This window comes from Emys orbicularis, chromosome 12 (genome assembly GCF_028017835.1).
Source record: "Emys orbicularis isolate rEmyOrb1 chromosome 12, rEmyOrb1.hap1, whole genome shotgun sequence".
Taxonomy (NCBI): domain Eukaryota; kingdom Metazoa; phylum Chordata; order Testudines; family Emydidae; genus Emys; species Emys orbicularis.
In genome coordinates, this window is record NC_088694.1 from 34,607,353 (window position 1) to 34,631,976 (window position 24,624).

At 43.7% G+C, this 24,624-nt stretch overlaps 2 protein-coding genes across 2 annotated transcripts in view; both read right to left on the reverse strand.

Moving 5' to 3' along the window:
• The window catches only part of LOC135886051 (cytosolic phospholipase A2 gamma-like), a 979,292-nt gene that overhangs the window by 161,192 nt on the left and 793,476 nt on the right, over window positions 1-24,624 (reverse strand).
• On the reverse strand, window positions 12,161-13,150 carry LOC135886862 (olfactory receptor 10A4-like). The gene has a single exon (XM_065414652.1). It carries the CDS (start codon window positions 13,148-13,150, stop codon window positions 12,161-12,163), a length of 990 nt encoding a protein of 329 aa, XP_065270724.1.

Here is a 24,624-nt window from a genome sequence, read left to right on the forward strand (position 1 = left end):
GGTCTGTATCTTGAGGTGCCAAGAAGCCTCTAGAAATCTGCCCCTCTGTGTGCCAGGTCCCATCTGTAAAGCAGGGGTAATAGCATGATCTAGGGGTGCTGGGAGGATAGATGCATTCAAGCCAGTGAGGTGCCCAGATACCAGGGAGATGGGGGTCAGGTAAGGACCTAGGATAGATGTGACCTGACAGTTCTTTCCTTTTTACAAATTCAGTCATTTTGCTTTGGGTTGGGAGTTTGAGAGAGATCAGTGCCCAGTTCCCCATGGAGTCCGATGGGATAGGTTACCGAACAGACCTACACTGCTTCAACTCCTCAAGATTCATGGAGCAGGGAGGAAAAGGGTGATTTACCTCTAAGGCGGGTCTGTGAGCAGCTGGAATCTTTGTTGTCACCTCCTCATGCAGCATTTCAGGGACCAGGATCCAGGTTATTCAGTCCATTTTCTCTCCTCACTGCATTCAGCTACTTCCACGTGCCCAGTAACTAGAACAACAACCTAGAAAAGCTACTGAGGCTCTGTTCCATGTCTGGTAATGTGACCCTGTGCCTCATACCGTCTGTCAAATAGGGAACGTCTTTTCTGATTCATTATATATCCTTCTGGGGGAGAGGTAGTCTCTGGAGGCATATGTGCTGTGGGGAAGGCAACAGGCAAGGGTAAGTTGCAATTTATTGACAGTCTCCAAAACTAAACCAGCGTCAAACTTCTAATCTCAAAGGGAGAGTCCTAGAGAGGGAAGAAACTTCTAATCCTAAGCAAATATGTCTTTTTATTGAGTGAATGCTCTGTTAACCATCAAGAAATAACGCACTTATTCTAAATTGTATAGTTTCCTCAGTGATTTAGACACTGAGTTCCCATCCAATTCCCTTAGAAAGATTTGAAAATGTCAGCAGAGTTAGCTGATCTTACATTTTCTCCAACTAACTCCTCTGTTTCCCACTATTGCAAGTGCCCATGTACCCAGTCACAATCCAATGAGCTCACTCAATTAGTTCAGGTAACATTTTAAAAAGAGTCTAAATGATTTAGAAGCCTAAGTCTCATTTTCAAAAGTTTCTCACTTACTGAGGCTTAGCAACCTAAGTCTAACTGAAAGGCAATGGGATTTAGCCGCCTATGTCACTTATGAAGTTTGCTTCAGTGTTTTGAAAAATGTGACCCTTAGCTCAATGCCTCCTGGTCAGTCGTTTCTGAAAGAAGGAAGTGCAGGCTGCTGCTCAGATAAAATGCAGGTCCAACAGGGTGTTTTGCACACTTATGTTGGGATTTTCAAAGGGCAGTAATGTACGCAATTAAGACCCAAATCCCATGGGATTGCTATGAGAATTTGTCACCTAACTCCTTTACGGTTCTTGGAAAGGCCCATACCACAGAAGCATGGAACTCAGAGATCTGAGATTATGAAATACAAATAATTTCTTGCCATTCCCGGAAAAGTTTGAGGGTCACATGCATCTTCAGTGCCACAGCAATTATATAAATTATGAAATCTTGTTCCAGAACTGTAGGTTTTAAGAACAGGTCAAAGAAACACCTGTCAGGAATGGTCTGGTAATGACGTAGTCCTGCCTTGAGTTCAGAGGATTAGATGATCAGCTTAGGTCCCTTCCAGGCCTACTCTTCTATGATTCTGTTAATGGAAAAGACATTTCCCTTGCATTATCGGAGTTTGTTTCGAAGCCAGCAAGGTACGGACGTATTTTCACTGGGACTCACATGAGGTCTCCACCTAGATTTCGCACCAGGATAACTATTTTGGTTAGTGGTGTGAATGTGTTATTGAAATAGTTATACTGCTACAACTTCTGATGTTAGGGTGACCAGACAGGAAATGTGAAAAATCGTGATGGGGGTGGGGTGTAATAGGAGCTTATATAAGAAAAAGACCCCAAAATTGGGACTGTCCCTATAAAATTGGGACATCTGGTCACCATATCTGGTGTGGACACAGTTTACCAATAGATCGCTCATTTCCCTTCCCATCTGGGAATGAACTATCCCACCAGAAGCACCATCACATCAGTATCATTGCATCTGCTTGGTGTAGATGAGTGGCGACCTCACGGCACCCTCTGGAGGAGACAGGGCAGCCCAGAACATAGCCCCTCACCTCAGTTTCCCTTCTTAATTCCCCATATAATGGAGGAATTTCCCTGATCTCAGGGATTTCCCTGCAGGAGCCACACTCATTGTCTGAGGTCTCACTTCAGCCTCCCGAGTTTGCCTCTTATTCTGGCCCCTTTCAGCCCTTTATTGGAAATGGCCTGATTCCCCTCAGGTGGGGACCCTTCTCTAACCAAGGCTGGCTTGGCCCCCAGCTCTCCAGCCCAAGGGCCTGTGGCTGTGTCACAGGCAGGGATAAGCAGATATAGGTAAAGTGGCGCAACGTCGATTTGTAGACAAGCCTTGCACATTTATTCCACACACCGGACATGAAGGGGACAGATAACGGGAGTTCTGACTGTAGCCTGAATTGGGGTGTGTTAGTAGTGTTGATTTAATTTATCCACTTAATTTTATTTTTTTTAATTATTTAATTAATAATTTTATTAATTTTAATAATAATATATTGTGGATATTAATTAATATGGGTTTCGGCTCACCAATTTGTTTGATCAGAAGATAAAGTTCGTCCTGAATCAGACTTCACAGAGTTTATAAAAGGAACTTCGGGGTTGTGACAGGAAGTTTACACGGAGACAGAAGTACTCATAAAGATCTTTTTATTAAAATCAATGAAGATAGTAAGTAAATGGTAAAACAGTTAGAATTACAGAGTTACACTTGTATCACAGTTTTTTAAGAGATAGATATATATGAATATAAGATTATAGGCTGCAAAATTGATTAATACTCACACCCTGTTTTTATAATAATCTACTTAGATTTCCAGAAAGCCTTTGACAAGGTCCCTCACCAAAGGCTCTTACGTAAATTAAGCTGTCATGGGATAAAAGGGAAGGTCCTTTCATGGATTGAGAACTGGTTAAAGGACAGGGAACAAAGGGTAGGAATTAATGGTAAATTCTCAGAATGGAGAGGGGTAACTAGTGGTGTTCCCCAAGGGTCAGTCCTAGGACCAATCCTATTCAATTTATTCATAAATGATCTGGAGAAAGGGGTAAACAGTGAGGTGGCAAAGTTTGCAGATGATACTAAACTACTCAAGATAGTTAAGACCAAAGCAGATTGTGAAGAACTTCAAAAAGATCTCACAAAACTAAGTGATTGGGCAGCAAAATGGCAAATGAAATTTAATGTGGATAAATGTAAAGTAATGCACATTGGAAAAAATAACCCCAACTATACATACAACATGATGGGGGCTAATTTAGCTACAACGAGTCAGGAAAAAGATCTTGGCGTCATCGTGGATAGTTCTCTAAAGATGTCCACGCAGTGTGCAGAGGCGGTCAAAAAAGCAAACAGGATGTTAGGAATCATTAAAAAGGGGATAGAGAATAAGACTGAGAATATATTATTGCCCTTATATAAATCCATGGTACGCCCACATCTCGAATACTGTGTACAGATGTGGTCTCCTCACCTCAAAAAAGATATTCTAGCACTAGAAAAGGTTCAGAAAAGAGCAACTAAAATGATTAAGGGTTTAGAGAGGGTCCCATATGAGGAAAGATTAAAGAGGCTAGGACTCTTCAGTTTGGAAAAGAGAAGACTAAGGGGGGACATGATAGAGGTATATAAAATCATGAGTGATGTTGAGAAAGTGGATAAGGAAAAGTTATTTACTTATTCCCATAATACAAGAACTAGGGGTCACCAAATGAAATTAATAGGCAGCAGGTTTAAAACAAATAAAAGGAAGTTCTTCTTCACGCAGCGCACAGTCAACTTGTGGAACTCCTTACGTGAGGAGGTTGTGAAGGCTAGGACTATAACAATGTTTAAAAGGGGACTGGATAAATTCATGGTGGCTAAGTCCATAAATGGCTATTAGCCAGGATGGGTAAGAATGGTGTCCCTAGCCTCTGTTCGTCAGAGGATGGAGATGGATGGCAGGAGAGAAATCACTTGATCATTGCCTGTTAGGTTCACTCCCTCTGGGGCACCTGGCATTGGCCACTGTCGGTAGACAGATACTGGGCTAGATGGACCTTTGGTCTGACCCAGTACGGCCTTTCTTATGTTCTTATGTTCTTATGGTGTTGGCAACACCTTGGGCGTTTTTCACACTTCTGGTAAAGGAAGCTATAGCAGGGTTATTCATTTTCTAACTTACCTCTATATGCCTTAACTAAATAAATTATGAGGGAGATCAAATCCCTTTTCACTTACAGTTTAAAAGAATGAAGAACAAAGGACGGCCTGTCAATAGTTAATAGCTGTGCAGGAGATGGGTAGCATCAATACGAAGTTGAAAGGTGGAGGCAATGAAGAGTAGACAGGAGCAGATAGGTGGGTAGATTGCCTGTCTAATAGCGAGCTGCCTCGCCTTTTATAGGGTATTAATCGGAAATCCTTCCTCTTATGCCCATATTTCATTCCTCCCTCACGGAAAACTTAGGGTACACTTACCCCATAGGCTAATATGCATGTGCGTATGGATGACAGGTATGTACGCACTTGTGGTAAATTTGTTAGTATGTGGGCAAAACCTCTTACTTTTCCACCCCATATTACTATTGGTTTAGGTAAAGGTCTCTAGACATCTGCATGGGTGTTTTGTCTAATTTTACTTTTCCTGGGAAGGGTCTCAAAAGGTGTTAACTATGCATTAGCTTAACATACAGAGTTTTAGCCTGTAGGTAGGTCTCTTGCATTACAGCTAAACTTACTTTGAATATAAAATCTATAAATCTAATACATCAAATACTCATTTTATAAGAAAGATATATTTATACAGACAAGCAGATTAATCCTTAGGGCTACACCCCCCCCCCCTTTGACGAGGTGGTTTGCACAAAGAAACCCCGTCACCTAGATTGGATTTAGTATCTGTGGGGCCCTTTTTAGCACCAGTTTCATACCTGGGCATATTTTGGTAGGTATCTGGAATGGGCATCATGTATGTATATTCATCACCCTGTGATGCTTGTCTATGCCTCTGTCTATGTGTCTGCTTAGGCATTTGCCTAGGTTCAGGCTTGGGTTTGTTGAATTTATACTGCAAGTAACCTAAAATAAGGAAATTAATTCCAATAGCAATCCCTTGGATAATCACCCATCCTTTTAATCCAAAATTTTCTCTGGGAGTTGTTGCAGGTTCATTACCTTCGTTCATTAACTGGGTAATAACTTGTTTGGCTTCGTCCACATCGTTAGTAATTTGGATGAGGTGAGTCTCCTTACGAGCCATTAATAAATGGCTCCTGCCTGGCTCGCCAGCCTGTTTTAGCTGGGATACTGCTTCTGTGTGTTGCTCAGACTATTTCCATTGGACACCTTTCTTTAGTAGTTGGTACAAGGGAGGACCTGCAATAGAAGCAAAATTGGGGATGAAATCCCTGTGGTACCCAGTTAAACCTAAAATGGATCTTAAAGCCGTTGGGTCCCGTGGTAAAGGCAATGTTTGGATTGCATCTACTTTCTGTTGCGCTGGAGTCCTACCCCACTTTGTCAGGGTGAGGCCCAAGAAAGAGACACAACTGGCCATTAGCTGGGCTTTGGCTGGATTGCACTTTAACCCTGCTTCCTTTAGAATTTGCAGGAGCTCGTCAAGTCTTTCTAAATCCTCCTTTTTTGTCTGTGTTGCTAAACACAGATCATCTACATATTGAAATAGAACATTTGGTTTAGAAAATTGTGACAGCACCCGCCTCATTTGTGCATGGAATTAAGCTGGAGAGTTTTTATATCCCTGGGGTAGACGTGTCCAAGAATATTGCACTCCCTGAAAACTAAATGCAAAACGGTACTGTCAAATGTGGACCAATGGCAATGTCCAAAAGCTGTTACTGATGTCTAATACAGTAAACCATACAGCTTCTGGGTCAAAGGATTTGATCAGATCTGGCATTTTGGCCACTGTGGGGGCACAAGTGGGTGTGACCTGATTTAGACATCTGTAATCTATTGTGAGATGCCACGAACCATCTGGTTTCTTGACAGGCCAAATAGGGGAATTTGCAGTGGAAGTACATCTACGTAGTACCCCCTGTGCTAGCAAAGACTTGATAGTCTTTTCTATGTATGGATTTGCTTGTTCTGGGTAAGGATACTGTCTTTGGGCTGAAATTTCTCCTCCTTCCACAACAATAGTGATTGCCATGCATCCACAATCATGCTTCTGTTTAGCAAAGGCATCTGCATGCTTGCAAAGTAATGCCTGAAACTCAGGTTGGTCTGCATACTTAGCCACTATTTTGTTCAAATCATACCCCTCAGGTTCAGAGTCCTCTACTGGAGATACCATACCACACTCAGGAATGACTACTGGAGAGTCATCCTTTGCCTGTTCTACTGAAAGACACAACAATTGGTTACACAAATCAAGAACACATCCTTGTTTGTATAAGAAATCAGTTCCCAGTAGACAATTCTTTGGGTCTGCTAATTTCATCAATGCAAAGGTATGATCCTTTCTTAGGTGACCTATCTGTACTTCAAGGGGTATAGAAAGTGTGGTAACAACATGATTACTTGCAAAAGTTGCAAGTGTCTTAGTACATCCTGATGATAGAGGAGAGGATCTAGGATCCTTGACATGGATAATACTAATTGCTGCTCCAGTATCTATAATAAAACTCCTGTCAAGGCCCCCTACCACTGCAGATATTGTGGGTCTCCACCATTCATCCCTGCCTAAAGGGGTTATGACTACACTCGGGGTGGTTTGTAGTCATGCAGCATATGCAGACAAATAATCTAAAGGTTCTTCCTCTATCTCCTCAGAGGCAGCCAATTCTGGAGGAGTGGCTGTCCACTGGGGAAAAGGGGATGGATCAACGGAGGCCACTGGATGGTTCAAGGGTGCTGGGCCTTGGCCTTCCATCATCAGCTCATTCACACAGGCACGGAGTTCCCAGATATCCCGTCGTTGAGCCTCAAGCATTTGCTGCACTGTCCTAAACATCCTTACAACTGAGTCCTCAGTTTTGTGCAGAGGCGGTGATTTAGGTCTCTGCATACATGAATTGTTCTGTGCAGCATCTGGAAAGAAAGGATCACGGTCCCGAGCCCCTACATAGGATCCAAACGCATAACCCTGTCGAGGGGCCTGGCCACTCGAAGGTCCAGGGTTATTATGTGGGTTAGGGTCGTTTTGCCAACGTTGATACCTAGGGAATTTAGGAGACCCTCGTCCTAACCCTTGTTGAGGTCGAGGTCCCTCAATCCTCACCGTGGGATTAGATTGTGGTTCCTGAAGTACTGTAACAGGGGCTCCATGCTGACCTAATTTATAGCCTCCCTGTGCATATCCCTTAGCCAGTAAGGCTAGTGCTCTCTTTAAAGAAATATCATCAGTTATGTGCATGTTAACCATTTCCCGTAACTGAGGAAGGGAGTTATTAACCAGCAAACTGATGTACTGTGGCTCATCTGTTTCCTCTTTCATATGACTCGGCCAGGCTGCACTTAACTGCAGATGGAACTGGTGTGGAGTTTCATTCGTTTTCTGCTTTAAATTAGACAGGATCGCCACTCCCACTTGTCTGGGGTGTTGGTTATGTTCCAATAGGGCTACTGTTTCATTAAAAGTTTTTCCTCCTACTCTATACTCAGGTGGCAAAGTACTCCACAATGCTCGATTCATTGTGAGTTGTAAGATTTTAACCCAATCTTCCCTTGGTAAGCCAAACACTTTTGCTGTCTCTTGCACACGTGCATGCATTGCAACTGAAGAATCCTCCATCATTCCTACTTGCTTAGCTACTAGGTCTAAGGTTTTAATATCTGTAACAACTGCTACAGGACAATCAGAATTAGAACCAGAAGCTCCTCCTTCTGGATTAGGGTCTGAGCTTTCATCTGAGCTTGAATCTATAATTTCTATTCCTTGACTCCTTCTACCCAAATTCACATTTTCCTCATCTGAACCATCAGAATTTTCTACTGGAGATAATCCTGTATATGTAGGATAATTTTCCATAAAACCACATTGACGCAGGACATCCCTTAGTCTATGGTCTGGTGTAGTAGGGCGTTCTACCGATATACCAGTTGAGACCAACATATACCAAGGGGGTGTATGGGGTCTGTGAAATTCTTGGGGTCTGGGCAATGTTGATTGCCCAAATGCCAATAAATGTCCACCCAAAGGGAACGAATCTTCTACTCTGTATGGTGCCAATGTAATATTGGGTGGAGGAGCAGGGATTCTATTCTCTGGTAGTTGTCGCTCTCTCTGTTGTAATTTAGAGATTACTACATCACATGCACTAGCTGCTCGAGTCACTTGTGACACTGCATCCTCTAATCCTTGAACAATGACAGTCTCTAAAAGCACTGCTTCTTCCCTACCAGGGGCTGGCACTAACAAAGGAGAGGATCTTTCCTCCTTCTGTCCTTCGCTTATCTCCTCCTTTGCATAACTAGCCACTTTTTCTGTGACGCTAGTCTCCACCTCCTGTGGTGCCACCTCAGGACTTCCTTCTTCTATCCGCAGACTGCCAGTAACTTCTGCACTGCCAGCTTCCTCTTCTGACTCGCCTCGTGGCTCCTCAGACCCAATCTGCATCTCCGCTTCTAAATGGACTGTGTTAGCCTTTCTCTTGTTTTACTTCTAGTTGTTGGTCCAGTAGGGTTTTCTACCTCTGTCGGTTCCACCATACCAATAGGGATGGGAATTGATTCTTTATCCTCCTCTACCATATTTTCTCCCCTTTCTAATTCTTTAATCTTTTCCAACAACCGGCCACAGTCTGCTCTATAGGCCAACAACATTTCCTGAGCTTCCCTGAGTAACTCCATTTTCTTATCCAATTTCTTTCCCAATGAACTACAAGCCATGAGCAGGCATTCAACAGCTATTCCCTTTACCAATTTAGCCCTTTTCTTTTTCTGCTCTGTTTCTTCATTAAATACTTTACTCACAAAACCCCATTGGTTATTTTGCTCAGAAATCATCTCACTAGTTCTCAGCTGTTCTAAACTTCCTCCATGTTCCTGAATATATTTCTTGGCAAAGTTTTCTAAAGCCAGATTACGGGCAATTCCAACAGACTCTACTTTTGCCCCTGATTCATTTTCAACACTCTTAATACGGAATAGAGAATTCATCTTAATTCTACAACTTTACTAGCTTATTCAATAAAATAGAATAAATACGCTGTTGATTTACTCTGACATGGAAGGCGTCCCTTCACAGAAACAACAGGAAATAACACCCCTTAATCGGTTTTACACTTTTCCAATAAGTCCCAAGTAATAGAGGGATGTGGGTAAGTTCCCTCTCTTCCCTTGATGGCTCGTAGCAAATCAAGAGGTCTTTCCCCTCTGTCGGGACCTGCCAAGTACTGGGGAATACTGAGGCAGATGGATCAGAGGTGCAGTCCGGGGAAGTCAAGGGGACTGAGATAAGGTATCATTGAACTGTTCAAGTTCTGACTGATTGCGGCCTTTCTGGCGGCGATTAATACCTTGCTTTGTCAACTTCCCCGCCACCACTCGTGTGGGTCATCGGATCCAATGCTACTGCTAATATCTTATCGGTACCATACGTTATAACTTCAACCTTTACAAAACCCCTTAAACACGTGTATCACTTCAAACAATATCACTTTAATCACAAACTTTATTATTTTATTATATTGAAAAAAACCCTTAAAATTAAACTTCTGAGTCAAAACCACAATAAACAACCGGTAATACTGGGACGACAGCCAAGCCGCAATCACAGGAAGTCAAGCCTACTCTGTTTTTCTTCAGAGAAAAAGGATCTGCAAAACTTTATACTTTTAACCATTTACTTATGCCTAGGTGAGATTTTTCCTAAGGGTCTAAGGATGCCTGGAATCCCTAAAAATTCCTGTCACACGCTCCTCGAAACTCCTGGCTGGCTCGCCAGCCTGTAGCCTGATTTGGGGTGTGTTAGTAGTGTTGATTTAATTTATCCACTTAATTTCAATCAATCAATTAATTAATTAATACTTTTATTAATTTTAATAATGATTATTGTGGATATTAATTAGTATGGGTTTCGGCTCGCCAATTTGTTTGATCAGAAGATAAAGTTTGTCCTGAATCAGGCTTCACAGAGTTTATAAAAGGAACCTTGGGGTTGTGACAGGAAGTTTACACGGAGACAGAAGTACTCATAAAGACCTTTTTATTAAAATCAATGAAGATAGTAAGTAAATGGTAAAACAGTTAGAATTACAGAGTTACACTTGTATCACAGTTTTTAAAGAGATAGATATATATGAATGTAAGATTATAGGCTGCAAAATTGATTAATACTCACACCCTGTTTTTATAATAATCTGGTGTTGGCAACACCTTGGGCGTTTTTCACACCTCTGGTAAAGAAAGCTACAGCAGGGTTATTCATTTTCTAACTTAACTCTATGTGCCTTAACTAAATAAAATATGAGGGAGATCGAATCCCTTTTCACTTACAGTTTAAAAGAATGAAGAACGAAGGATGGCCTATCAATAGTTAATAGCCGTGTAGAAGATGGGTAGCATCGATACGTAGTTGAAAGGTGGAGGCAATGAAGAGTAGACAGGAGCAGATAGGTGGGTAGATTGCCTGTCTAATAGTGAGCTGCCTCGTCTTTTATAGGGTATTAATCGGAAATCCTTCCTCTTATGCCCATATTTCATTCCTCCCCCACGGAAATGTTAGGGTACACTTACCCCATAGGCTAATATGCATGTGCGTATGGATGACAGGTATGTACACACTTGTGGTAAATTTGTTAGAATGTGGGCAAAACCCCTTACTTTTCCACCCCATATTACTATTGGTTTAGGTAAAGGTCTCTAGACATCTGCATGGGTGTTTTGTCTAATTTTACTTTTCCTGGGAAGGGTCTCAAAAGGTGTTAACTACGCATTAGCTTAACATACAGAGTTTTAGCCTGTAGGTAAGTCTCTTGCATTACAGCTAAACTTACTTTGAATATAAAATCTATAAATCTAATACATCAAATACTCATTTTATAAGAAAGATATATTTATACAGAAAAGCAGATTAATCCTTAGGGCTACAGACAACAGAGATGACAGAAACAGGAGACTTAGGACAAGGGTGTGGAGGAAAGGTTACAGTCACAAAGTTCCCACTTTAGGCACCCGAATCTCAGAATCCACCCCCCTGGGATTCCCAAACCCAGCTCTAACCCTGCAGGCACCCAAGTGTTTGCAGTAAATGGGCCATAGCTGCCTCTGGACATACCCTCTGCAGCCCCAAACCAGGCATTGGACACCGAGGACCTGATGCACAAACCTGGGGAAGGTGGGTGATCCCCTGCCTGACTCACCTGAAGGGCCCAGAGGCTTTGGAAAATCCCACTAGGCTTTCAAATATCTGGAAACAACTGGCCCTAAATCATTGCTGAATAATGGGCAAATAAGGATATCTGTGCTGGTGTCCTGTGGCCTGGGCCAGAGGGTTTCCTTTGGCTTTTCTCTTCCTATGGAAAGCAGCCTGGGGATGAAATACACACTAGGAGACCAATGTTAATTGTACAATCATCTAACACTGGAGTTCCGGCGGACATTGCAAGCCTATGTTTTTACAACATAGGTATCATATAGTTCTGTGTGTTATGTGTATCTAGAAGTCTCTCATCCTACAATGAATGTACACTTAGCATTCCAGATGAGTCCATTTTGCTTGCATCCTCTCACTGAGCCCAATTGCCCGTCATTGTCTGAACTTTGAGCAGCCATGAGTTCAAGTCTCCAACCAGCGATGTAGTACCCACCTGTGGAATCTGATACAGGCCCTAAAAAGACTGGGGTCCAAGGTTTTAAGATTTAGACACTGAGTTCCTATCCAATTCCCTTAGAAAGGTTGGAAAATGTCAGGAGTTAGCTGATCTTACATTTTCTCCAACCAATCCCCTGTTGCCTCCATAGCAAGCGCACATGTACCCAGTCCCAATGCAATGAGCTCACTCAATTAGCTCAGGTAAAATATTTAAAAGTGTCTACGTGATTTAGAAGCATAAATCCCATTTTCAAAAGTTTCTCAGTTGCTAAGGCTTAGAAACCTAAATCTCACTGAAAGGCAATGGATTTTAACCTCCTATGTTACTTTTGAAGTTTGCTTAATTGTTTCTGAAAATGTCCATGATACAAACATGAATTTTCTACAAGCTTTGCTCAGGGCCTCCTGGACCTCTTTGTTTCTCAGGCTGTAGATGAGGGGATTGACCAGGGGAGTCAGGACTGTGTAGACGACAGAGAGAACTTTCTTGAAGTTGCTCAGGATGTCAGTGCTTGGGAACATATAGACAATCAGCAGAGTTGCATAATAAATGCTCACCACGATGAGGTGGGAGGAGCAGGTGGAAAAGGTCTTTTGCCTCCCAGTGGTGGACGGGATTCTCAGGATGGTGGCAATGATGCAGATGTAGGACATCAAGATAAATAGGAATGGAACCAATGAGAAAAGGAAGGTGATTGTGAAAGCCAACGTTTCCAGCAGGTGAGGTTCATTGCATGAGAGCTTTACAAGGGGGATAAAATCGCAAAAGAAATGATCAATAACGTTGGGGCCACAGAATGTTAACTGTGATATCGACAATGTTGTTATGCTATTAACTAGCAAGCCACCTACCCAAGAGCCACCAGCAAGCTGGAGGGAGGCCCTGCTACTCATACGGGCTGCATAGTGCAGTGGGTTGCATATTGCTAAATACCGATCGTAAGACATCACCGACAGGAGAAGGCATTCTGTGGCAACCAGAGAACCAAAGAAATAATATTGTGTGATACACCCACTGAATGAAATAGTCCCGTCCCCAGTCAGGAGAGAGGCCAGCATCCTGGGCAGAATGGTGGTGATGTAGCAGGTCTCCAAGCAGGACAAGTTCCCCAGGAAGAAGTACATGGGGATGTGAAGCTGCTGATCAGCCACAACTAGTGCAATGATCAGGACATTCCCAGCCACGGTCGCGATGTAGATGACAAGAAACAGCAGGAAGAGAAGAGTTTGTAGCTCAGGGAGATTCCCAAATCCCAGCAGGATGAATTCCATGAGAACCGTTTGATTCCCCCACTCTGGGTTCGCCATGAGGTCCAACTAGGGGAAAGAAACCAAAATGTACAATGGAATCTGAAGAGATATATTTTCATCATGCTTTAGCATCAATTTAGTTCCATAAATATTCCATAAGGCCCCTCATCCTGTGGGGTCAGTAAAGAACCAAGACTCTAGAGGCGAATTTCCTATTTAGATCTTTTAGATTCTATTATCACCCCCCGCCCCAGTCAGTGAAGAGATTAATGCAGACAGAAAACCACACACACCACTGTGCATATTTATTTCAAAATTTGCAAAGCCATTTTGTATTAGTCCTTTGTAACTTCAACAAGTGGTCCCCATGGTTCACCAGGGTGGACTGTGACTTCTTGCACTGCAAACATATTATCGGTTCAGCTAACAGCTAGCAGGCTCTAGTGGACTCAGCCAAGAGGACGGGACAGTGAGCAACACGGTATCAAAGCAGGTTACATTAGTATCCATGGGACAAGGTCCAGGCCTTTCCTCCTTTTATTCTTTTTCCATTTTTTGACATTCATCCTGGACCTCTCCAAAGAGAGGGAGAGAGACACATCACTGAGCTCTTGAATCACAAACTGATGCCAAATTTACACTTCACTCCCCTTACGGTTTCTTTTGCCAGCATCACAACCACCGTGGTGTTTTGGTCACTTTCCCTCAGAAACACTCGCAAATTGAATTTCATTTTGTTTCTGTCTGCAATTAACTGGTTCCTCAGTATTGGTTTGAGTTTGCTCCCACTCCCCGCTGGTGTTGTCTGCCACCGTGATTAACTTCACATTCCGGGTGACGGGGGATTATGAACTCGCACAGGACCCACAACCCAATGAGCTCACTCCCCAACCTGACTGCCCCCCACTCTCTGATTGTTCTGTTTTAATGCAATTTTATCCAACACCCCTGTCCCCCAGCTCATGCCTTCGCTCTCTGTTACTGAATCCCATTCGTTCTGGAAACTGAGCCACTCAGCCAGCCACACGGTAGTGCCATTAGCGAAGGCAATCGGATATTTTCAAACAGTGATACAAAGTGTCCAACACCGCACATGTCACATCAGTGCAACCCTGTTAGCCACTGTATAATTCCACTGACAATAATGGCACATGTGTAATAAGATTTATTTTTACAGCCGCTCAATTCTCTGTGTGACTCATTTCCCCCAGGCCTTCTAGGCAGTTATCAATTACTTTCCTAATAATCAAACACTAATAAAATAGGCAATGTTAGGAAAACAATGGAACAACATGTAGAATTAGTGGAATTATTGTCACTATTTCAGGGTAACGGCACCTGTTTTCCCCCTCTATGGTCCAGTCTGGGAGTTCCTAGTCAGGTCTTCAGCCATCACTTGTCTGTGGGCAGAGACCATTTTCCCAGTCCCATCTGGCAGGGGGTTTTAAGACTGCACAGCTGCCTGCCTTGCACAGGGAGGTCCCCAGGAAGCCAGTCTGCCTAGCGCCCAGCAGCACTGCGTTGCTTTCTCTGCAAGGGCTACAAACAGGTGTTGCTAACACTTACGAGTTACCCCACAGCACATTTATTTTCAAGGTGAAAGCATTACCGAGGAACAGAGAATTAAAAGACAGCAAACAGATTTAAAACAAACATCAAACACACCAGGAGTCACCCAGCAGCCTTATGGGGCCCGAGTGGGGCAAAGTCTTCTTAACCCCCTCACCTCCTGTCATGGACAGAGATCCTGTTCATTTCTGTGTTTCCTAGGGCTGGTCTACACTTAAAACTTAGATCAACTTAGCTACATCATTCAGGGATAAGGACAATTTTATGCCTTCTGCAACGCAGTCAAGTCGACCCCCACCTCTCCCAAACAGTAGACACCACTAGGTTGAGGATACAATTCTTCTGTTGACCGAGTGTCACTGTGCCTCCTTGGTTCACAACTGAGAATACCAAATGCAGGACAAACTGCTGAGAAATAGGGCAGACACACCCCAAAATTGGTGGTTATTCTCCCATAAGATATATCAACCCACCAACAAAATAAACTTCTGTCTCACCATACTGGCTAATAAGAAGTCAGAAAAGCAGTCTTAGGCATTCCAGTCCTTGTACTACCACCAAAACACTAGACTTAATGAGTAGGGGTTATTTAAACCAATTTAATCAAACAAAAGGTTTCTTCTGATCCCAAATCCGAATCATTGGAACGTCCTCAGTCCCCTGGTTAGAATGCTCCCATTAGTACAAGTTCATCATAGTCCAGAGGTTGGAGTAATACTCATAATGACTGATACAAAAATGAGACACATACAAATAATACAATCATATTTAGAAAATCATAACTTTCGTATTGACACCTTACTTGACACACATTGTATAAGATTTGTTGCAATTGTATAACAGTGGTAGCAACAATAATCTACATAGTCATATTTTAATAAGATAACGTCATATCGCCCACGCAAAATTAATGTTGGAAGGGGTGTCCCAGACACTGCTGAATGCATCATAGGAAGTTCCCATTCTTGTTTCTGTATTACTACAGCTTCAAAAACAATATTAGAAGTATCAGTGTATAACTGAAATGGTTTATCAAAATTATGTTTGATCAAAAGAGGCTTTATCTTTGTAAGGTTCATTATGGAAGTAATAATATTATTTAATCCCTTTATAAACCCAAGGTCAAACTTGGATAGACCAATGATGGCTTGGATTTGCTGCTACAGCATAATTCCTGTACATCTCATGCAAACTTGCCATGAGCTAATGAAAATATCTATTTTATCCATCCAAACTCTGGCAAATGTTTGGAACCCAATTAACATCAAGTCAATGTAGATATTAATGTTCTTTATAGTGTAGGAATTTTGGCATTTAGCCATGAAAGTAATATGGTAGTGTGCCTCGGTTTCCCTTTTTCATACAGCACATTAGGTGTGTAATGTCTGTTCTCCAGTGTACAGTTTCAAGACTGGTTACAGGCACTAACTGTGTAACATCAGTATCACAAGGCCTTTTAACATGAAGTGTGTGGTAATGAAACAGTATAATCATAAAGGGTTCTTCTGATCCCAAAGGACCAGGCACACACCCAGGTCAATATATGTCAGATCTTACCCAATAATCACGCTGTTGCCAGTCCTTAAGTATCTAAAATCTAAAGGTTTATTTATAAAAAGAAAGGAAGAAAGATGAGAGTTAAAATTGGTTAAAGGAATCAAATCCATACAATAAATGCAAACTTCTTGGATCAAGTTCTTTGTTCAGTCTTGTAGTAGTGATGGAATAAACTGCTGGCTTGTTAAGTCTATGATTGCTTCCGAATCATTGGAAGGTCCTCAGTCTCACAGTTGGAATGCTCCCATTCTAGCTTCTAGCACATAGTGAGTTCTTATGTCTCACTCCCAACATTTTCAAGGGTTTTTCCAAAAGCTCATGGATATTGTACATTTTTACAGATTTTGGCATCAGCAACAAACTAGTCACAAGAGTTAACATTAGCGTTAATATTAACATCAAATCGATCACAATTGTACATTTACAAGCATTTGGTCACACCAAGCCTTTTCTTTAGATAGTCCATTTTTAGTCAGCTTCTTCAATATCCCTTTTGACCCTTTGTAGCTTTCTCTTTACCTCAGGTTTTTCCTTAACATAGGCTTTTGGTTTAACCACATCCTTGAGGCTTTGGTATTTTATAGATGAGTGAGGAAAGTCTATAAGGACATTTGGCCTTTCATGGGTTAACCTGCCTTCCTTCTTTTCCCTTTTTAGAGGGTTGAAATTTGAGATTTCTGGTATGGCATAGTCTATGATCTGTCTGGCTATGGTCTTATTGCTAGCAGCTATGGGCAATTTTGTCCCTCCCTTGTCAGCTAGGTAGATTGCATGGACACCACACCTTAAAGAGACACAACCATTTTCTGTCATCATCTCTGAACTACAGTTCTGCTTTTAAACTGCCAATTTTGGCATCCACGAGGCATTAGATGCATCAGAGCTTACTAAGAGATCACAGGACATATTCAAAGCATCTGTGGGTTTATCCACAAGGCTGCTTTGCTGTGTATAGCCGGGAATCCAGCCTTCCCTTTGAACCTGAGACACTAACTGTTCGCTTAAAGAATCAACATGCAGACATTCATGTCTCATCAACATTGTCTTCCCATCAGGTTGGTCAAGCATAGCCACTGGCTTATAGAGTTGTTTAAATTCCCTTACAGTTTTTGTTCCATCTAAAACCTTCTTTAAGTTATTCACACTGGATCTTTCTAAAGCTGGGTCAGTGGATCCATACACTTCTGAAAAACTCTGGCAGTTAGGAACTGACACTACCTCGATCAAATCACTTTCACACCCCTGCTTGCAAATCTACTATGAGGATTCTTCTCCTTAGGAGCTTCTTTACGCAACAATCCATCTTTCACAGAAATTCTGCCCTTACCCTCTTCACCAAGGGCTTGCTCTGAAGGAACATTTTCCTGAGCAACAACAGACTCTTTCTGGGTTTCACTTAAATCCAGAATCACCTCTGGCACATTGGGAGGATTTTCACACAATTCCCTTTGATGCAAGCTGCTAGACTCCATAGTTAAAAGGTTAGAGGCACTTTCTTTCCCTTTGCTGCTTTCCTCACTGGCAACATGAAGGTTACCAGGCTCAACACCCGCAGGCTTAGGGACCATTCCCTCCTTGTTACAAGTTTCCACACTTATTACTTGTGGGTAACACAGTTAAGTCACCTTCATGGTCTCCTTGTGCCATGGTCATGATATCAACCTGGTTAAATAGAGTTGTCATACACTTACTCAGCAACACATTAGCAACAGGCAAAATAGAAGCACCAGAATTGCCTGGTCCCTGTGACTTTGCTATGAAACTAACTGGATGCAACCTAGTTACAATGCCATTCTCCATAGCAGACACAAACTTAGTAACATTTCCTTCCTGAGCTTTTTTAAAATCCAGAACCAACACTGGTACAACTGATAAATTTTCAAGTAGCATAACCTGAGAAGCAATTTATGTCTGTTCCACAGACAAAGAGCTAGACCAGGGGTGGGCAAACTTTTTGGCCCGAGGGCCACATTGGGGTTCCAAAACTGTGTGGAGGGCTGGGTAGGGAAGGCTGTGCCCCCAAAACAGCCTGGTCCCTGCCCCCTATCTGGCCCCTCCCACTTCCTGCCCGCTGACTGCCCCCCTCAAAACCCCAGACCCATCCAACTCCCCTTGCTCCTTGTCCCCTAACCACCTCCTCTTGGGACCCCTGCTCCTAACTGCCCCCCTGGGACCCCAACACCCCCTATCCAATGCCCCCTGCTCCTTGTCCCCTAACTGCCTCCCCAGGGACCCCACCTCCTATCCAACCCTTCCTGCTTCCTGTCCCCTGACTTCCCTGACCCCTATCCACACCCCCGTCCCCTGACAGGCCCCCAGTCACCCCAACCCCTAGCCAACCCCCCCTGCTCCCTGTCCCCGGACTGCCCCGACCCCTATCCACATCCCTTCCCCCAGCCAGGCCCCTGGGAACCCACCTCCTATCCAACCCCACCCCGCTCCTTGTCCCCTGACCACACCTCCCAGGATGCCCTGCCCCTAACTGGCCCCCCAAGACTCCCCGCAGCCCCCTTCCGAATGTGTCCTGGCGAACGCGGACGGAGGACTCAGGAAGAGCAGGGGCAGCCACGCAGCCACAGAGAAGTGGTGGTTTCCCCTTCAAAGCCCCGCTTCTCTCCGGCCTGCTGCGTGGCCGCCCGGTGTCCTCCTTAGTCCTCCGCCTGCATTTGCGGCACTCCCGCCACCCGCACTGCCCGCCTACTCCCCTGAGGCTGCTCTCCTGCCCAGCGTGCCCCCGTGGCATGGTGAGCTGAGGCTGCAGGGGAGGGGGAACAGCTGGAGAGGGGCTGGGGGCTAGCCTCCCCGTCCGGGAGCTCGGGAGCCGGGCAGGACAGGCCCACGGGCTGGATGTGGCCTGCGGGCCGTAGTTTGCCCACATCTGAGCTAGACATACACACACACACACTTTTGCAGCAGACACACTGCTATTCTTAACAGACAAACAATTTGAGATATCCTTTCCTTTGTCCCAGCACTCATGGCTGATTTCAGACATATACTTGGAAAGTGCTTAACAGGCACATTGTCAATCCCAACAGATAAATTGCTATTCTCCACAGATAGTGTCTCATCTTACTGAGCTGCTTTAAGCAAATAACTGCTACCTTGTTCAGACTCACTTTCACAAGCTTCACTTGCCAACAATCCATTACCTATAAAAAAAATTACCCCTTTCTTCTTCAATTAGGGCTTTAACCTGACCAGCAACTTTAAACTGCTCTAGAGAAACATATTCCTGATTAAGAATTCTCTCTGTGTTTTCTCTAATTCCAGATTCACTTCTGAGATATTAGACAGACATTCAGAAACTTCATTCACATACAAAGCACTTTTTGCACAAACAGCTATTTTCCTCAACAGTATCAGTCACAACACTATATTGATGATTACATGAATTATTATAAGACTCAATTCTTGATGGAGATTATTATTGATTATTAATGTTGCAATGGTCCCTAGGAGACCTACTCATGGACCAAGACCCATTGCACTCGGAGCTGTACAAACCCAGAATGTTTGTGTGGTAAAGTATTGGTAACATTGCTCAGTACTGAAGATGGAAAGTCCTCAGCAATGTTCTCATTCTTATCACTGAGAGTTTTCCATCAGCAAAATTCTTTACAACATGAACCCGTTAATTCTGTCCATGGCCCAGGGAAAAGACTTGGCATCATCCAAAAGGAAATGATGCTTTTGTGCAGGTGTTGGATATGGTGACATTTTCTTCCCTGTCCTGAATGATCTATTTTTAACAAAGATGAGGTGAAAGGTTTGTTTACCTTAAAGTTGGCATAGAAGAAGCTGGAATCTGTAATGTGACCTCTTCACTTGGTGTTTCAGAGAGCAGGATCCATCTCCGATCTGCACCCCCTTCACCTATTTTAGTTGTCTCAAGGTACATCTACCCTGCACACTACTGGTGGAGGCGTGTAGGGTCTGTGTATCTACACACCGCAGAGCAGAGCAGTAACAAGACCTGCATGTTTCTTCCTGGACACCCTAGTTGTGCTGAGACCCTTGGTTTGCTTTGCCTTGTATCTCTCACCAGAAAATAAATGTCCCTCCTGAGTCATTGTTTACCCTGCAAACACCACAGGTGAATTTCCCCTTGAGACTTTGCTAATGGGCACATTAAATTACCGGGAAGGAAAAGTGTTTTGTTAGCATGTTTTGTTTAGGTTCTTGAGGTAGACAGTATGTTAATAGACTCACACTTCTTCCAGCCACTCAGGGGATGGAACAGAAAAGGAAAAGCTTCAGAACTAAAAAGTCTTTATTATTTGAAGCCCAAGACATGGACCATGGCCCCACTGTGCTCGGTGCTGTACAAATACAGAAGAAAGAGATGGTCCCTGCCCCAGGCCTCTCTCACTCTGTCCTGTTGAAGGTGTGGGTGAAATACTTGGATATTCATTGGGCCAAAGAGACAGACTGAGAATTATGCTGCAGCCCACTGGTTGGGGCACTCGCGTAGGAGCTGAGAGATGCAAGCTCCAGTCCCCTTGCTGCAATGAATAGTTAGATATTTCATACGCCTCCTTCATGTCCCATCTGTGTCCTAGAGCTGATCTGTGCCCTGGTGCCTGAGCGTGCTTCCAAGGCAGAGTGAGCATGTGTGGGTTATGTTGGGTCAGGTCATTGCTCAAGGAGCACCGAGTTATGGAAGCATTGGCATGTAGCTTTGCCCAGCACCTCCTCATTAGGAAGAAATTCCAGGGTGCCAGGAGATGGTGGGGGTGGGAGCCCACACTGGTGAAGTTCGTACCTTCCCCTTCTCTTGTCCTTTGGTCAGCCAGCGTGGTGATGGCCAACTTTCCTCCCAAAGTCTCTTTCTCTGAGAACCCCAAAGGGAGTGAAATCAGTAAGTTTGAGGAGCCTCGGTGCTTTGGAAAAACCCACTAAATACCTTTAAAAATCTGTCTGTAAGTGCCCTTGAGATAACTTAAAAGCCCGTCACAAGTAATTGGCATAACTAAAGCGCCAATCTCTCCTCTCTTCCATCAATGTTAAAAACACAAATCCCTTGTGTTAGTCCACTGGATTCAATATCCTGGCAGTAACGGGCATAATGAACAGATCTACCCCAGATGCCAGTCCAGCAAACCACTCACACAGCTTGATCTGTAGTGATCTCAGTGGGAATACCCTGTTGTTTACAATTAAGCATGTGCTGAAATGATTTGCTGCCAGGGGGTTGGAGCACTCTGTGCTACGTGGGATCCACTCTGCTCACATTGATCAAGTGCAGGATTGCCCATCAGGTCCAGGTCCCTGGCACCAACACTGTGGACTAAATTGTCCCAGAACTGAGCTGGATGGGCAGTTGCTCTTGAGGGAGATATGATGCCTAAACGGCAGAACTGATGCCTAAAATCATTGTTGTCCAATTTCCTCCGGATGCTCATGGCATATCCACAGAGAAGTGGGTACGGTACTACATACACACTTCTGTCCTTCACTTTAACCCTGTTTTCCACAGTATGGCTCACTACATACAGAGACCAGCCAGGGGAGCATCTCACGCCAAAAGTAAAAAAATTTGAAAATCCCTGTGGTTAGCTCCGGGGGTAGAAACAGTATTACTGGTCACGTAGCTATCCCATCTTCATTCAAAACACAAACCAAAAAAGCTGCAAATATTATTTTAGATGGAAATTTACCCTATTAGGCACAAATAAATTCTGTATGAAATTTTTAAGAAATGTGGTGATAATTTCTCATTATATTGCAGTCAAGAATGAAATCCCATTGCTTAACTCTTTGAAGGATGCACGTCTAATCTGAAACTGGCTAGAATACAGAGAAAGACCAGAATCTTCTCGGACCATGGCTTAAATTTTAAATTCCAAGTTGATTGACTCCAAAACTTAAGGGATATTTTTTAACTGAAGTCATTATTACTGGCTATTTACCATTCACGGTGATCAGCTGCCATGTAGAGATCAATAGGAAGGATACAGAAAACATTGGCTTCCTCCTAATGCCCATTATACACCATGGCCACGCCCTTACCAAACTTCACCCTCTCCTCTTCCTAGTCTCCATGATACAGTACAACTGCCCCTTTCCCATCTCTGCAGCCCCCAATGCCCCTTGGCCCTGGGTACATTCTTGCTTGTGCAGCTGACACTGAAGCTGGAACCGTGGTTTCTATTTTTAGTGAACTAGCTAGAGTACAGCTAAAGCAGCTACAGGAGATGCCATTCACACCCCTGCCTGCAGTGTAGACGCACCCAACATATGTAAACTGCATTATTCAGTCAGGCCTCTTTCCGTCAGACGGCTGTTTTTGACTTGACAAATCAGCATAAATTCTCAGCATGTCATTTTAATGCAGAAGACAGACAGGTTCCTTGGATTCATAGAATCACAGAATATCAGGGTTGGAAGGGACCTCAGGAGGTCATCTAGTCCAACCCTCTGCTCACAGCAGGACCAATCCCTAGACAGATTTTTACCCCAGTTCCCTAAATGGCCCCCTGTCATAACTAAAAGGGAAGGGTAACAGCCCTCCTGTGTACAATACTATAATCCCTCCTGGTCAGAGACACCAAAATCCTTTTACCTGTAAAGAGTTAAGAAGCTCAGGTAACCTGGCTGACACCTGACCCAAAGGACCAATAAGGGTTCAAGATACTTTCAAATCTTGGGGGGGAGGCTTTTGTTTGTGGTCTTTGTTTTGGGGGTTGTTTGCTCTTGGGACTAAGAGGGACCAGACATCAATCCATGCTCTCCAAATCTTTCTGAACAAGTCTCTCATATTTCAAACTTGTAAGTACAGCCAGGGAAGGCGTGTTAGTTTTATCTTTGTTTTCTCAACTTGTAAATGTACCTTTTGCTAGAGTATTTACCTCTGTTTGCTGTAACTTTGAACCTAAGGCTAGAGGTGGTTCCTCTGGGCTCTTTAAGTTTGATTACCCTGTAAAGTTATTTTCCATCCTGATTTTACAGAGATGATTTTTACCTTTCTTTCTTTAATTAAAAGCCTTCTTTTTAAGAACCTGATTGATTTTTCCTTGTTCTAAGATCCAAGGGGTTTTGGATTAGTGTTCACCAGGGAATTGGTGGAAGAGTCTCTCAAGGCTACCCCGGGAAGGGACTTAGCACATTGGGAGTGGTGGCAGGAAAAGCAGATCTAAGCTGGTAGAAAAGCTTAGAGGTTTTCATGCAGGTCCCTACATCTGTACCCTAAAGTTCAGAGTGGGAAGGAGCCCCCTCAAGGATTGAACTCACAACCCTAGGTTTAGCAGGCCAATGCTCAAACCACTGAGCTATCCCTCCTCCCATCCCTCTAGGAAGCTATCCCTTCCTGGAGTTCTTTTCAAAGCCACGAATGTACTGTTATAGTTTCACAGGGACTCACTTACACGAGGTCTCCACACAGATTTTGCATCAGGATCACTATTCGGGTTAGTGGTGTGACTTTGTTTTGGAAATCGTTCTACCAGTACAACCTCTAGCACGACACAGCAAACCAATATCGAGGTCCCTTGGACTGGTATAGCTTCTTCCCCTTCAGAATGAACGATCCTGATACAAGCAGCTTTACATCAGTGTAGTTGCATCCAGTCACATTAGATGAGTGGCCTCCTCACTGCTCCCACTGGAGGCCTCAGGGCAGCCCAGAATGCAGCCCCTCACCTCAGTCCAATCACAACAGCCCCCAATTTAGATTTCATTTATTAACTTAATGTTCAAAACTAAAATGCAGATGACACCTTCCCTCCAGTTGTCTACACCCCAAACTCCCCCCGTCTGATCTGAGACCTGCCCGCCTTAGCAGGCCACTCCCAGCACTTCCTAGCTTTAGCAATTCCCCCAGTCGCAGGGTTTTCCCTCATTCACTCTCTGAACTTTCACTTCAGCCTCCTGAGTTTGCCTCTTCCCCCATCCCCCTTCTGCCCTTTATTGGAAATGGCCTGATTTCCTTCAGGTGGGGACCCTTCTCTAACCAGGGCTGGCTTGGCTCCAGCTCTCCAGACCACGGGCACGTGGCCCTGTCACAGGCAGGGATAGGCAGATATAGTTTAAGTTGTGCCATTTCTATGTGTAGACAAGCCTTGACGCATTTATTCCTCACACTGGACATGAAGGGGAGAGATAACGGGAGGTCTGACAAGAAAGACGACAGAAAGAGAAGACAGTTTAATTATTCTATTGTACAATGCTTTTCTTGACACAGACACAGTTATTAGGGTCACTAAGAAAATAGAGAAAAACGAGAAGGAACTGGTGGAAAACATCCCCTGGGAGTGAAGGTATTCTCATGACAGAGATTTGGCTGTAAATGTACAAGCTGGGTTTTCTCATAAAAGGCCGATGTTAGGCACCCAAATCCTATGGGCAGTGAATGGGAGTTGGGCACCTCACACCCTTTGGTCCCATTGTCAAATACAATAGGACGT

Excerpts from the sequence above, each read along its gene's own strand:
- LOC135886862 (XM_065414652.1), bottom strand. The coding sequence starts at position 13,150 with ATGGCGAACCCAGAGTGGGGGAATCAAACGGTTCTCATGGAATTCATC.